Below are 14,021 nucleotides of genomic sequence, written 5' to 3'. Positions count from 1 at the left end.
ATGGATTTTGATGTCATTTCTGAAAGTGAACCTGTCATGTTTGCTTTATTACAAAAGGTCCACAAATAGAATATAGAACTGATAGAACAAATAGCTCATGGATGTTAAAACAGGTTACTCCCATTATGAGAACAACACATACAATAGACCTTAAATTCATCATAACATACATTATTGGGTGACAAGATGAGTATGGATCCTTTAATAGAGACAGATGCACTGTATTTCTTCACTTCCGTTCACCATTTTTTTAGGAGCTTCTGTGCTGTAGCAGTAGCGGCTGGCTTTATTTCAAAACCATGATGTTTCAGTCAAGACATGATGTGTCAAAATAACATTTGGGCAGCACCTAATGTATACAGTAGTGGAATAGTTGAGAAAGATATAACAGGTAAGGATGTTAAATTTAGATTCATCGACTAATTGGCAGCTCTGGGGAAGGCGCATGCCCTTTAAATAGAAACAAGTGAAAAGGCTCATGCCTCACCAGCGGATCCCAGGCAATGATGTGGGGCCAGGAGCTGTGACCTCTTTCAGTTGTTTCTATTTAAAGAGCTCGCACCTGGGAGCCCTTTCAACTGCTTCTATTTAATGGGTTTGTGCCTTCGCCATGACTGCTAACATGTTGCCTGGCAGCCGTGGGGAAGGTGGGAGCTCTTTAAATAGAAGCAGTTGAAAGGGCTTCTTCCTCCCCAGCTCCCAGGCAACATGTTAGGGAGCAAGGCTGGGCACTGCCATGCAGGCTGGATGAAAGAGCTTAGCAGGCCAGATCTGGCCTGCTGACAGGCTCTTGCCCAGCCCTGCTATAGACAAATGTCTGTTTTTATTACAATCCACTTTGTGGTTAGAAGTTCCTGAAATATACAAGACAGCTCAATTGCATTGTGGTTGTTCCTCTAGTTGTGAGTTTTCCTCAGTTTTGTTGTCCTCACTTTTGAACAAAATATTAATAAAAGTATATTTTAATTTTTAAATAAATAAAATCTTAATTTAATATTAAAAATTCACACGCAGTTTTCCTTCTGCAAGAGGAAAAACAAATTGAGGGAAAAAAAACACATGATGGGTATGGGAGGTGCTCAGATACTATAGTAATGAGAGTATGATAGAACAAGAACAGGATACGATAGAAGATATCAAGTTTTTCTTTTCTTTTCTTTCCCCTCTCCCCTCCCCCCCAGTGGGATTACATCCTGGATAAAAGCCAAAAAAGGATTTTTTTTTTTAAGGCACGCATTAGTTCCTATTTTTCTTTTCACTAAAATTGATCCTATTTAGCTATGGAATTTAGCACCATTTTTTCTCAATTAGCTACAAATTATTCATTACTTGGATTTAAGTTGCTCCCCTTTTCTTTCCTCTGGAAGTTGTATTGCTTTCTTGAAGGCTTCACACCAATCATTATCTTTGTTTTACTATTTCACAAAGCAGAACAACATTGAAGTTGGTAGGCAAGCAACACATGTGAACTGCCTGCTCTGAATAAAAGATATGAGTATAAAAAACCAGACCTGGGAGAGCAACACAAAATAAACCCCTTCCCTCCTGAATCCATCAGGGATGCATTGTCACTTCAGTACAGCTAATGGGAGCTAGGTAATTGAGGATATTCTGGAACTTCAGAGCAAAAAGCAATCATAGGATCTGGAAAAATCTTTGGAAACTAGCAGCTGAGTGATAGGGCAAGAATTATTCCTTGTAGATTTTAGCTTCTGACTCCAGCTGAACTCTGGAAGTCACTCTTTCAAAAAAAGTTGCTCCGTATTCTGTGATATTTAAAATTGAGGTCTGGGAGAAATTAAATAACACTTAAGTATATTCCAGAATCCACCACTTCCCCCTCATCCCCATCAGGTTATAAGTTGTAGTGGTTTACCATATATTACTCCTGGGGGAATTCTGAGAGACGTGCAGAAAATACCTCCCTTCAGAATTCCTGTGCTTTCCTACTGAAAATGGCAGGGAAACAATGGGAAGCTGGGCAGGGGGGTGATCATGGTTCCATTTTTTGGGGGGGGGGGGTTGCCCTTCCTCCCTTCCCATTTCTGCATCCCCAGAGCTGTCCAGGTAAAGGAGGCTGCATCTCAGCTCTGCTGATTCTGCAGCTGAACACCACCTCCTGGGTCCCTGTGCCAGTCATCTTTTACATTTGTGTGTTGGGACCCTTCCTTTTTTCTGTGCAACAGTGAGCACTTGCACTAGGGCTGGGTCAGAGGGGGCTGAGGGAAGGAGGGATGAGGGACTGTGGGGAAGGAAGGTGGGGTGGAATGGGGCAGGGGGAAGGGAATATGAGTGAGAGAGGAGGGGGATGGGACATAGGGCAGTTGGGAAAGAAAAGAGAAGAGGGGACTCACGGGAGGGGGAGGGGGATAGCAGAGCCCAGCATACAGTGTTATCTCAGCAGCAGTTGGGGCTGCTCCATTAAGCAGGCTCATTGAACTGTCACCCTCACATGCCCTACACCTGGACCCCCCCAATAAGTTACCCACACTCAAACCCCCACAGTGAGCCCCAACATTCTGCACCTGGACCCCCTCCTCCATCAAGCCCCACTCCACTAGCAGCCAAACTCTTTCATTGAGCCCATCACACCCAGACCCTCTGCTGAGCTCCCTCCACATCCAGACCCTGACAGCTGAGTCCTAACCACCTTCATCTAGGTCTCCTGCAGAGTCACATTGACTCTGCACCCAGGGCCCCCTGTACATCCAGATCTTTGACTGAGCCATCCACACCCAGATTATCCCTCAGACCTCACACCCGGATCTCTCTTTCTCTCCCCCACTAAGTCCCTCCACATTGGAGTCCTGCTGGGATGAGCCTGCCCAGCCATACCGGTTGTGCTTGGTGCAGACAGGCAGGGCCCAGGTGTTTCTAGAGTAAGCCTGGACCTCCCACTGTGACATGGTTGGGTCACCGCTTAGTCCCTATACCAGGGCAAGTGGGGGCTTCAGGGTGATCTACCTCAATGCAGCCAGTGGCTTGTGCTCCTCGCTGCCATTCTGGAACCACATTTACTTACTGACAAATACAGTTTGCAGAATTTTACAGAATTTTTAATTTTCTGGTGGAGAACTTTAACTTTTTTGGGCATAGAATTCCATCAGGAGTAAATATATCAAGCAAGTCAATTGGCATCTCATTGAATTTTCTATTACTTTAAAGCCAAAGAAAATATCTCAATTATTACACATCTGTGAAGAACCGCATTGAGTGCTCATCATGTATGGTAATACAGCATTAGGGTCTATTAAGGTTAAAATCCTGTATATTTGGGTTTCTTGTAAAGTATGATTTTCTTTCTTCTGTTATTCAGCACTGATGTTTCCACTCCCCCTCCCCCTCTTGCATTTGCTGCCTCCTTCTAAGGAAAAAGCCAGACGGTAGCAGCATTATCTAGAACATACTCTCTTTTCTGAATATTTCATTGACACATCTTTCTCTAGCACTGCTTTGTTCAATGACCGAGCAAGTGTTTTGGGACAGGATGCTCTTCTACAATGGAGAGAAAATTCCGAAGACAGTGCTGTCTCAGCAAGTTTAGCAAAAGATTATTAGATCTTTCTTGTCATTGAGCCCCAGAAAGAAAAGTCTTTTCTCTGTTGATTTCTCCCATCCACCCAAGTTCTTTTCTTTCCTCCTGCTTGTTAAAAATTTTCTGGAATACATTTCCTGGCATGGGCATTTACTGTTTCATCCATGCATCAAAAGCAATTGAAACACTGTGGTTGATTAGTTGAGCATCCTTCGACCATTACAGGGAGAGGCAGCACAATTTCAAAGGCATGCCGCAAGAGAGGGAGGGAGGGAGGAAAGGGAGGCGATTCATACATACATTCTCTTCTTTGATGATGGGTTTGAACACACAATGTGTTTCCTCTCCACCATTCTCAGAATGTAACCTCAGAATGTCCTTCACTGATGTAAAAATGAACTGGGGGAAGGGAGGGAGAGCTCTGTTCTACTGAGCCAGTTTCAATTAGATGTTAATAAAAGGGACAGCTTTTGCTGGAAGTTTGCAAGATTAGAAGGTGTTCAGCACCCACTCAGTATCGGTAACTTGTGGGCTAGATTTCTGAATGTTTGTTCCATAGAGAGCGGTAAGATGGATGGTCTGGGCATATGCTTAATACTTACTTTCCTTTTGCTTAAAGGATGGACTGACTCCACTCCACTGTGCTGCACGAAGTGGGCATGATCAGGTTGTAGAGCTCCTCCTGGAACGGGGTGCCCCATTGCTTGCAAGGACCAAGGTATGTATTTCATTCACAGAACAAATTAATGTCAGTGACAACCCTTCAAAGCAATTATTAGCTATGCTAGAGGGGTGAGGAGGGATGTAGGGACATGTCAGTATACCACCGGGAACACGTTAGACTGAATAAATATTTGGGATAGAGGGATCCAAGAGTAAGTTTTTCTCTTGAAACCATATAAGGAGTGTTGGCATACATGAACAAGACCATTTGATTTTCTCGGCGGAGACAAGCTGCGAGTATGATATAGACCAGGGTTTTTCAAAGTTGGGTTGCGGATCTGCCTGGGTAAGCCTTTGGAGAGCTGTGAGACATTTTGTTTATCTAAGCGTCCATAGGCACAGAGCCTCACAGATCCCGTTGGTTGTGGTCCTCCCATTTCCAATCAAGGGGAGCTGTGGGAAGTGGCGTGGACTGGGCCACTGTTTCCCGCAGCTCCCCTTGGCTAGAAATGGCACACAGCAGCCAATGCGAGCTGTGAGGCACCGTGCCTATGGATGCTTAGATAAACAAAGTGTCTTGCAGACCACCAGTGGCTTATCCAGCAGGACCCACGACCTAACTATGAAACCTCGTTCCACGAGGCGTACAGATAGTTCGGAATAGCTTGCTAGTCCGAACTATCTAGCCCGTGCCGCGTGTAGCCGCGCGGCACGGGGTTCGAACAAGCCGGCATTTAAAAATGGCGCCAGCCGGCTTATGCAAATAAAGCCCGGGAAATTCAAATCCCGGGCTTCATTTGCACGTTCAGTATGCATACATTACCCCGCTAGTTCGCACTAGCGGGGTAGTGTAGACATACCCACAGCTGTATCGTGTAACTTCTTGTTAACAGTTATAACACGGGGGTCATGACATCTCACCACCTTGGGCTATGAGTGTATCAGGTCTCATAAATTAAAAAGGGTCATCTCTGGTCAGTATTTCTTGTTGGAGATCTTGAGGAAAAATAACATGTCCTACAGTAAGTGTGTTTGTGATTATTTAGATGCTTTTCCCCAGTGAATGAATACAGACCCTGTTGCTTAGCGAAAAGTTGTCATAGTCTGACATTAAAGATACTGTGGGACTTCTCTCAAGACAATGCACTAGACCTAAATTCTATATTTGGATAACTATTATGCCTGCCTTCATTTTCTATACATTTGCCATGGATTTATGGCATTCTTTTTCACCTCCTCTTACAATTTGTCTGTAATGTTGCTGTGAACTCTTAGTAGTACATCCCACAGGTGGCTGCATTTCAGTTCTGGATGAAGTTATTTCTATACTTTTCTAATAGCATGTTGGGATTAATAAATGGCACTATATAATCATGAGTTATTTTACTTGAGGTTTGATACATTTGTATTTTCTGCTGGCACAGAACGGACTCTCTCCGCTCCACATGGCTGCTCAGGGGGACCACGTGGAATGTGTCAAACATCTCCTGCAGCACAAAGCTCCTGTTGATGATGTCACACTGGATTACCTGACTGCCCTACACGTTGCTGCACACTGTGGCCATTATCGTGTCACCAAGCTTCTACTGGACAAGAGAGCAAATCCGAATGCTCGAGCCCTGGTAAACTTGCCTCGCCCTTCTAATGCCACACAGCTGCAGATTAAAGATGTGTGTCACTAAGCAATAAAGCTGACTGGAGGCCCCCTCCTGGAAACCCCACTGAGCATGGTGCTTACTTTGAGTAGTCCCATGTCAGTGGGCTGTAGCACTTGTTGTAGTAAATGGCAGTTCCTGTTGGATGTAGATCTACCACTTCAGTGGGACTACTCGTGCTAGTAAGCGCTGTGTTAACTAGCATGTGTTTGCACGATCAGATCCTGGAGGCTATGCAGTAATTCTTGGCACCACAGCCATTACTAGCTGGCGTTATCTCACACACTAGTGTTTTGATATGTTTGCCATTTTGGCCTTTTACACTTTGCAGTACAGTGATGTGGTTCATATTTGTTACCACTGGGAAAGGCTAGTTGGTGTGGAAATACTACTGCTTCCCCTGCCAGGCTTTTTAAAACACATTATCCACCACTTCAGCCATCTGGCAGAAAATTAGTTTTTTACTCCTATCAAACATCCATTTACAAAATGCCATTAATCATAGTACATCCTATTTTTTACTTTTCTGAAGCATACATAAAATATTATAATTAATTCCTTTTGCTGAGTCATCTGGCCATTATTTCCTAAACAGGAAGAAAAAAAGTCATATTTGACTTTATGAATTTCTAAGGCCTTTAAGAGTTTACAAAGAGCCTATAAAGAACATTTTATGTTTTAATAATCCCTCCACTAACAGGCACCTCACCTCAGTAGGGTCAAAAAGATGAAGTGAAGTGAATACAATGAAATTAACAATGGCAATGTCTGACACATTACCAACTCCCAGAAAATGTGTCGTTATGTGACACAGTACCTGAAACATCAAGGGTATTGATTTCTTTTTGGGGAAGTTAGGAGGATTAGTTGTTGGTCTTGTAATGGAAAGCTACTATTAACTTCGACTATGGAGTGACTATTGTTCCTCCATAAATAACTTGGGATATGGAGTGAATATTGTTCCATCCATAAATAACATTGGTCATTTATAAAGTTTCCCCATTCTTTAACAGTAAAAGGAGAAAAGTAACTGACCAGAGTCTGGTTAAATGACAAACTCTAGAATTCTAGACTTAGAGATGCTTATTTGCAAGGATGATGATGGTGTGGAAGACACAGCTGACCATTGGGATTTTGGGTACAAGATGCATGTGTACATTTAAAATGGAGACAGTCCTGGGACCAATCCTTTTCAACTTATTCATAAATGATCTGGAGAAAGGGGTAAGCAGTGAGGTAGTAAAGTTTGCAGATGATACCAAACTGTTTAGGATAGTCAAGACAGAAGCAGACTGTGAGGGACTCCAAGAAGATCTCACCAAACTGAGTGATTGGGCAACAAAATGGCAAATGAAATTTAATGTGGATAAGTGTAAAGTGATGCACATTGGGCAAAATAACCCCAACTATACGTACAGTATGATGGGGGCTAATTTGGCTATGACAAATCAGGAAAGAGATCTTGGAGTTATCGTGGACAGTTCTCTGAAAACTTCCACACAGTGTGCAGCGGCGGTCAAAAAGGCAAATAGGATGCTAGGAATTATTAGGAAAGGGATAGAAAATAAGACCCAGAACATCTTACTGCCCCTGTATAAAACTATGGTACGCCCACATCTTGAATACTGTGTATAGATGTGGTCTCCTCACCTCAAAAAAGATATTTTGGCCTTGGAAAGGGTTCAGAAAAGGGCAACTAAAATGATTAGGGGTTTGGAACGGGTCCCATATGAGGAGAGGCTAAAGAGACTGGGACTTTTCAGTTTAGAAAAGAGGAGACTGAGGGGGGATATGATAGAGGTCTATAAAATCATGAGTGGTGTGGAGAGGGCTGATAAAGAAAAGTTATTTATTAGTTCCCATAATAGAAGAACTAGAGGACACCAAATGAAATTAAGGGGTAGCAGGTTTAAAACTAATAAAAGGAAGTTCTTCTTCACACAGCGTGTTGTCAACCTATGGAACTCCTTGCCAGAGGAGGTGGTGAAGGCTAGGACTATAATAGAGTTTAAAGAGAAGCTGGATAAATTCATGGAGGTTAGGTCCATAAAAGGCTATTAGCCAGGGGATAAAATGGTGTCCTTGGCCTCTGTTTGTCAGAGGCTGGAGAGGGATGGCAGGAGACAAATCGCTTGATCATTGTCTTCGGTCAACCCTCTCTGGGGTACCTGGTGCTGGCCACTGTCGGTAGACAGGATACTGGGCTAGATGGACCTTTGGTCTGACCCAGTACGGCCGTTCTTATGTTCTTATGTAATATCATCACTCAGATTTGTCAAAAACAAGATTAAAGAGCAGTTCGAGGACATTTGAGCAATGCCTGCTAGAAGTACTGAAGCTTGTGATTATATTTCAGGCTAACATTTAAAGCTAGCTGGGCTCAGGGGGTCCAGCAGATTTGCCAGGCTCCAGAACAAGATGAGAGGCTTTGGGCTGCTGGATGGGGCGGGTTCTTGGGCAGAAAGAGTGGCCATGCCATGCACTTCCCCCTGCCAGCCCCTCAGCACCACCCAGAGCACACTGCCCAGGGCTCCAGCGGAGATTTAAAGAGTCCAGATCACCAGCCAGTAGCAGAGTGTCTTTGGCTGGGAGCCCCAGGGCAGTTGCCCCTTTTACCGCCCCTTCTCCAGTTGACAGGTTAATTTATTGCTATTAATACTATTCTACATAATAGCTGTAGCCAGTAAAGTGATGGAAGAAGCATCCTGAATTATTCATTTTGAGGTAGATATTCTTGAAGCAATTAATTAGTTAATGTTTGTACAGCACTTGAAGAAATTAAAGCCCTACATATATTCTCAGTTGTTTTAGTTATTGTGTTTTAAAAGATATTAATGTCAACCTATAAGTAACATTTATTTTTTAACAGAGACTAGCCATGGAGTAAACTGTCTCTCTAGCAGCTGCTCTTCCACTCTCTCTCACTGATTAACTTGCTTTATTTCTAGTTGTGTACTAGCAATTCTGACCTTTTCCATTAGAAAAGCCAGTGATGATCTAATGAGTTCTTGCTTTGCATTAAAATTATTTGTATTTTTCAAAAAGTGTTTACGTAAAACACTGTGGCCCTGATCTTTCAAGGCTTTGTTGTCCTGCCTAGGTCCCTAGTCAATATCCATCATTATTCTGCAAAGAATGTAAGCATCTGCATAATGTTAGGCATATGCTCATGCCTCATCGATTTCAATAGGACTTAAACACAGGCTTGAAGTTAAGGGCACGCTTAAATCAAACAGGGATGCCCTCAAGCTCATGGAGAAATTCTCTGTTGATTTGGGGCCCTAGATTCTATTAACAGGAGTAATTCCATGGAAGTAAATAGATCTATTAATGGTAGTAAGGACTACACACAGTAGCAAATGTTAGTACACATACAGTAGATTTACTGCATAGATACAGACACATAGCTCAGAAAGTCTTTTTTAAAGGGGAACCCAAAAATGTGATGTGTTCTAGGAGAAAGTTGAGCAGTTAAATATCGTACTCCTGACTTTTTAAATTACAGCAGATGACTTTGAAAGCTTTTATCACCATCATGATGGGCTGGATTTTTTTTTTTCATGTGAGATGGGCTCCACAATAGATGTAAGTTATTGCCAAGTGGATGGTTTAATATTTGTTTTTTATCATGTTCCCTGGGAAAAGAAGAATGTCTGTGTTTTGTAAGTTATGCATTTTTCTCCTGATAGGGGCAGAAAATGTTGGAGGTCTTGTGTATTATGGAAATAGCAACCCGCTAAGATGATTTTTTTCTATATCTTGTAGCTTACTCTGATTAAGGGACAATGGCATCTGACATTCTAACACTGCTGCTTGGAGTGTGCCAACCTGGCGCTGTGTGGGAACTGTAGCTGCATGTGTTTAGCTAACATAATTGTCTTTTGCACAGAATGGTTTTACTCCACTGCACATTGCCTGCAAGAAAAACCGCATCAAAGTCATGGAACTTCTGGTGAAATATGGGGCTTCAATCCAGGCTATAACAGAGGTAGAAGAGTGTTTCAACTCCATAAAAACATTCTTTCCTTTCTCCCTTTTCTGCTTCCCCATTTCTCCGTACCTTCTGTCATTCTCATCATTTTTATTTAAATGAAGAAGCCCCTCAGCCCTTGTGCAGAGGAGTAAAACTGCTGTTGCTTTGTTTCACAGTCTGGCCTCACACCAATACATGTGGCTGCATTTATGGGCCACTTGAATATAGTCCTCCTCCTGCTGCAGAATGGAGCTTCTCCAGATGTCACTAACATTGTGAGTATGGCTTGGATTAGAATAATCACTGCATCAGCTCATACACCATGGGACTGAGCTGCCATGTAGCCTAGCCAAAGGTCACATTTTAATGATTATTTATTACTAACTGAACGTCTCTGAAAAATAACCTCATGTCTTTCTCAAACGCCCATAAAAGAAGGAAGTTGGCTTTGAAACAGGCACTTTAACCCTTTTATGGTACAATAGTTTTAGTGCATTTCTCAGCAGCACTGGTACTCTGAATAGTTTCCTCTGAAAATGTCCTTACCAGGTTTATCCAGGGCACATGGGAGGGAAGATTTTGTGTTTCAGTTTTGAGTACTGCACTTTAAATCCCAAAGGGTAAAGCTTTTGCTGGCTTTAATGGGTGCCACTCTATATGCTTCAGTGGAGTGATGCCATTTAAACTGGCAGTGAACTTTTAAAATTTTAAACCTAGCAGTTTAAACTAACATCTAGAAGTTTTAAACTAAAACCATTCCTTTACCAGATCATGGATGTATTTCCCATTTAGAAGTAATGGATTTACAATTCTAGAGAACATCACTTTTTTTTAAAGTCTTTAAAATATGACTTTTGAAAGTAATGCCAAATGCAGGACCTAACTTGCCATGGAAATGAGCATTTGTATACCAAACATGCAGTTTATTCTAGAATAAATGAGGCAATGGACATTTCCTGGGGTTACATGACATGTGTTTCTTATTGTTTGAGTTTGTTAGTAGAAACCAACATTTATTTGTGTCTGTCTGCTTTTTAAATCAGAATTTTACTGGTAAATAATATTTTTAAAATGACCCAAAGAGGTTCTGAGCTAAATTAGCTAGTAATTCATGTACCCTGGACTCACTAATTTTTATCCACTGGAAAGATAAATAAATCTACTAAGAATGTATATTATACTTTATTTCTTTTTTTCTTATTATTTTAATAAGACAGATTCATGACAAAAATAGTCACTGCTTTTATACTTTTTTACATAGAAGCAATACTTATGTAATTACTTCTATATCTATGTCTGTAAAAAATCTTAACAAGAAATTTTGGGAAGTAAACCATCAAGAAAGGATTATAACAGGTAAATGTTATTTATAAATGTTTGGATACAAGGTTTAACACTTTACAATTGTTTGTGCTAGGAAAGTGTCTTGGCTTTTTACTTTGTAAAGCTCACTAATTGTTTTCAAAAGTTAAATTGCTTCACTAATGCTAATACAGAATGATCTTTATAGAAATCCTAACTTGATCATTTGAAAATGAAAGGTATATTCACAGACAGAATTAAAACATTTTTAACAGTACATTCTTCAGATAGCAAAATTTTTACGTGACCAAATCCTCCTATCAAATCCTTAGGTAAAACTTCCATTAGAACTGCAAGGATTTGCCCATTGTCTGCTTATTAAGCATGTCTGTTGACCTCATGTAGATTTCAAAATTTAGAAAAAGTGATAGTTTAATGTAAATAAACTAACTCCCAATAAGGGGCTTAATTAAGTTATAATCTCATTGCTGTGAGTAGACCTCGGGTTACTTTCTTCACTATCTCAGTAAACAACAATAAATATTGGTATCTTTGTGGCTTTGATACATAGACAAATCCTAAGTAAGAGAGAGAGCCTGTGCTATGCTATAGCAATTAAGACTTAATACTAAACAGCAAGAGTCTTTATCTGATAGGTATGTTCCATCTATTGTAAAAAGATGAGACTCTTTTCTTTATACAAATAGGAGGCAAATCAAATGATACTCTTTCATCTGCAAGAGTTCATTCATATGTCAGGATGAAAAATGCTAGACCATCGTTTATCCTCTTTCATAACAAAGACGACAAAAATAGGTCTATTGCTGCTTTATGCTAATGGCTGATGTAGAGACTCTCTTGGTTTATTTTACATTACTGTCTGCAAAGGAGCTGGTACAGTGCAAGATTAAGCCAACATCTCTAACATCAGTGACTATTTATTCGTTTCTATTGTTGCTTTGCAAACACAGGAAAAGAAAAGAAATACCCAGATAATTTCATGTTCACTTTCTTAACCAGCTCCTTATATTCTAAAACCCTTTGACTTCCTGAAATTCATGTATCCATTAGGGATGTTAAATATAATGTATTAGGGTAACCATATCTGAATATCTGAATATCTCACACAGTTACCCGTGCTGCAGGCTCTTCGGGATAAAGGCTTGCTGCCTCCCTGGGAGCTGCCAAGGGTAACTGAGATCATTAACTGATTTAAGTGGTTATTCGGTTATACTCTAACATCCCTACTATCTATCCCAAATTCTGTGGGATAGCAAAAGGATTGAGAGGGACTTGGATTCATTGTAATCAGTGAGCCAGTGATGGCAGTCTTTAGAAGACTACACAGGGACTGATAGATTGCCTTTTACAATGCCCTGTAAAGCCGTGTCCCTGCCACAGACTGAACGGGAAGAGACCATCTAGAAGAATGTTCCCTTCCATTTTGAAGCTCAAGTGCTCAACAATCTATTGAGAACCCTAAATTCAGTATGCTCATATCCCCTGTCTATTTTGAAGTAGAAGCTGAAGCACCAGGGAATATCTACGATCAGAAGGGAATATCATACAGAATGCTATTTAAAATAATCGTTTGGAGTACATTCCCAGGCAGTGATTTTGCTTTATTGAACCTATTGTAAGACTGACTATCAAGTCTTGAGTCCATTAAAATCACTGGCAAAACTCCCATAGTCTACAGTGGGTCTAAGATTTCTTTCTGACTCTCAATGATGCGAGTATCATTGTCTGTGACCTCTGGGGCGCCAAATGAAATGCAGCCTGCAGTCCCTCTCCTATGACATGTACATACACACACTTCTGAATTTTTTTTTTTAAGATCAGACCCTCAGCTTGTATAAATCAGCTTCACTCTATGGATGTCGTCCACATTTACATGCACTGCAAAATTTCTTATTTCTCATGATTTGGGACGCTGAAATCTCTGCTTTTCTGCAGCGCGGGGAGACGGCCTTACACATGGCAGCACGTGCTGGGCAGGTGGAAGTGGTCCGCTGCCTCTTGAGGAATGGTGCCCTTGTTGATGCTCGAGCCAGGGTAAGTGTTGCAATGTAGCTTCCATACCTTCTGTATTACTTGTAAATACAATAAAACCAATGGGCTTACTAAGGAGAGATGTTTCTTTCTTCCATAGACAGTAAAAGGCCAGATGTTGAATGTTTACCTGTTTTAGGGACTCCACACTAACTACTTTTAATACAGTCCTGTAAACAGAACTTGTTTACTTGCATTACAATGCTCTTCTAAATAGAGTAGCTCTGACTTAGAATTGGAGTGCCCGGTTCTAACTCATTGGCAGATTTCAGAGCCACATGCTGTGCATTTGCCGCCTGCTGTCACCAGGCAATACAGTAGCCTTTTGGCTATGACTGCACTGGATCTGATGATGTACATTTCTGCTCTGGTAGACATACCTGTTCTAGCTCTGATTGAGTTAGCGCACTAAAAATAGAAGTATAACCATGGTGATGTGAATGGCAGGATGGGCTAGCTGCTCCAAGAACAAACCCATCTGAAACCCTAGATATATATTAGGGGTGGTAGTATATGTTGCCCATCTCACTGCACTGGGTACACTTGGTCCTGCTTGATCAGCATGCGTATATCTGCCCGACCTCCAGCTACCTCCTGTACAGATTCACCCTACCACATTTTAAAGCACCCTGTGGCCTATCTCTACACCAACCACTATTGGATTCTGCAACACCTGTTATTTTCTGTGATTGAGTGGTAGTTTATTTACAGTTTACCTAGAAAAGAGAATACCTGTAATTCCATGTAGCAAATATTTACTTTTGAATGGTAAATGTACATGATCATTGCTTTAGCTAGATCGTGTCATCTGAAGTTTAAAGAAAGAATAGATTGAAAAAAC

General features: G+C 41.2%; 1 protein-coding gene across 36 annotated transcripts in view; it reads left to right on the top strand.

Annotated features, from left to right (window-relative positions):
• ANK2 (ankyrin 2) overlaps positions 1 to 14,021 on the top strand; it is a 592,965-nt gene that overhangs the window by 464,594 nt on the left and 114,350 nt on the right. For 30 of the 36 annotated variants that reach the window (XM_075929759.2, XM_075929766.2, XM_075929765.2 and 27 more), the window contains 5 exons: positions 4,155 to 4,253; positions 5,623 to 5,820; positions 9,743 to 9,841; positions 10,003 to 10,101; positions 13,085 to 13,183. In XM_075929759.2, coding sequence (XP_075785874.2) covers positions 4,155 to 4,253; positions 5,623 to 5,820; positions 9,743 to 9,841; positions 10,003 to 10,101; positions 13,085 to 13,183 — 594 coding nt within the window. Of the gene's footprint in view, positions 1 to 3,848; positions 4,056 to 4,154; positions 4,254 to 5,622; positions 5,821 to 9,742; positions 9,842 to 10,002; positions 10,102 to 13,084; positions 13,184 to 14,021 lie in introns of those variants that run through there. The other 6 variants (XM_075929777.2, XM_075929773.2, XM_075929774.2 and 3 more) reach the window with 2 other exon arrangements.

Source organism: Pelodiscus sinensis, chromosome 4, assembly GCF_052426305.1.
Source record: "Pelodiscus sinensis isolate ZL-2025 chromosome 4, ASM5242630v1, whole genome shotgun sequence".
Classification (NCBI taxonomy): Eukaryota; Metazoa; Chordata; order Testudines; family Trionychidae; genus Pelodiscus; species Pelodiscus sinensis.
Note: the sequence above shows the minus strand (reverse complement) of the source record. Positions and strands in the feature narration are given on the sequence as shown.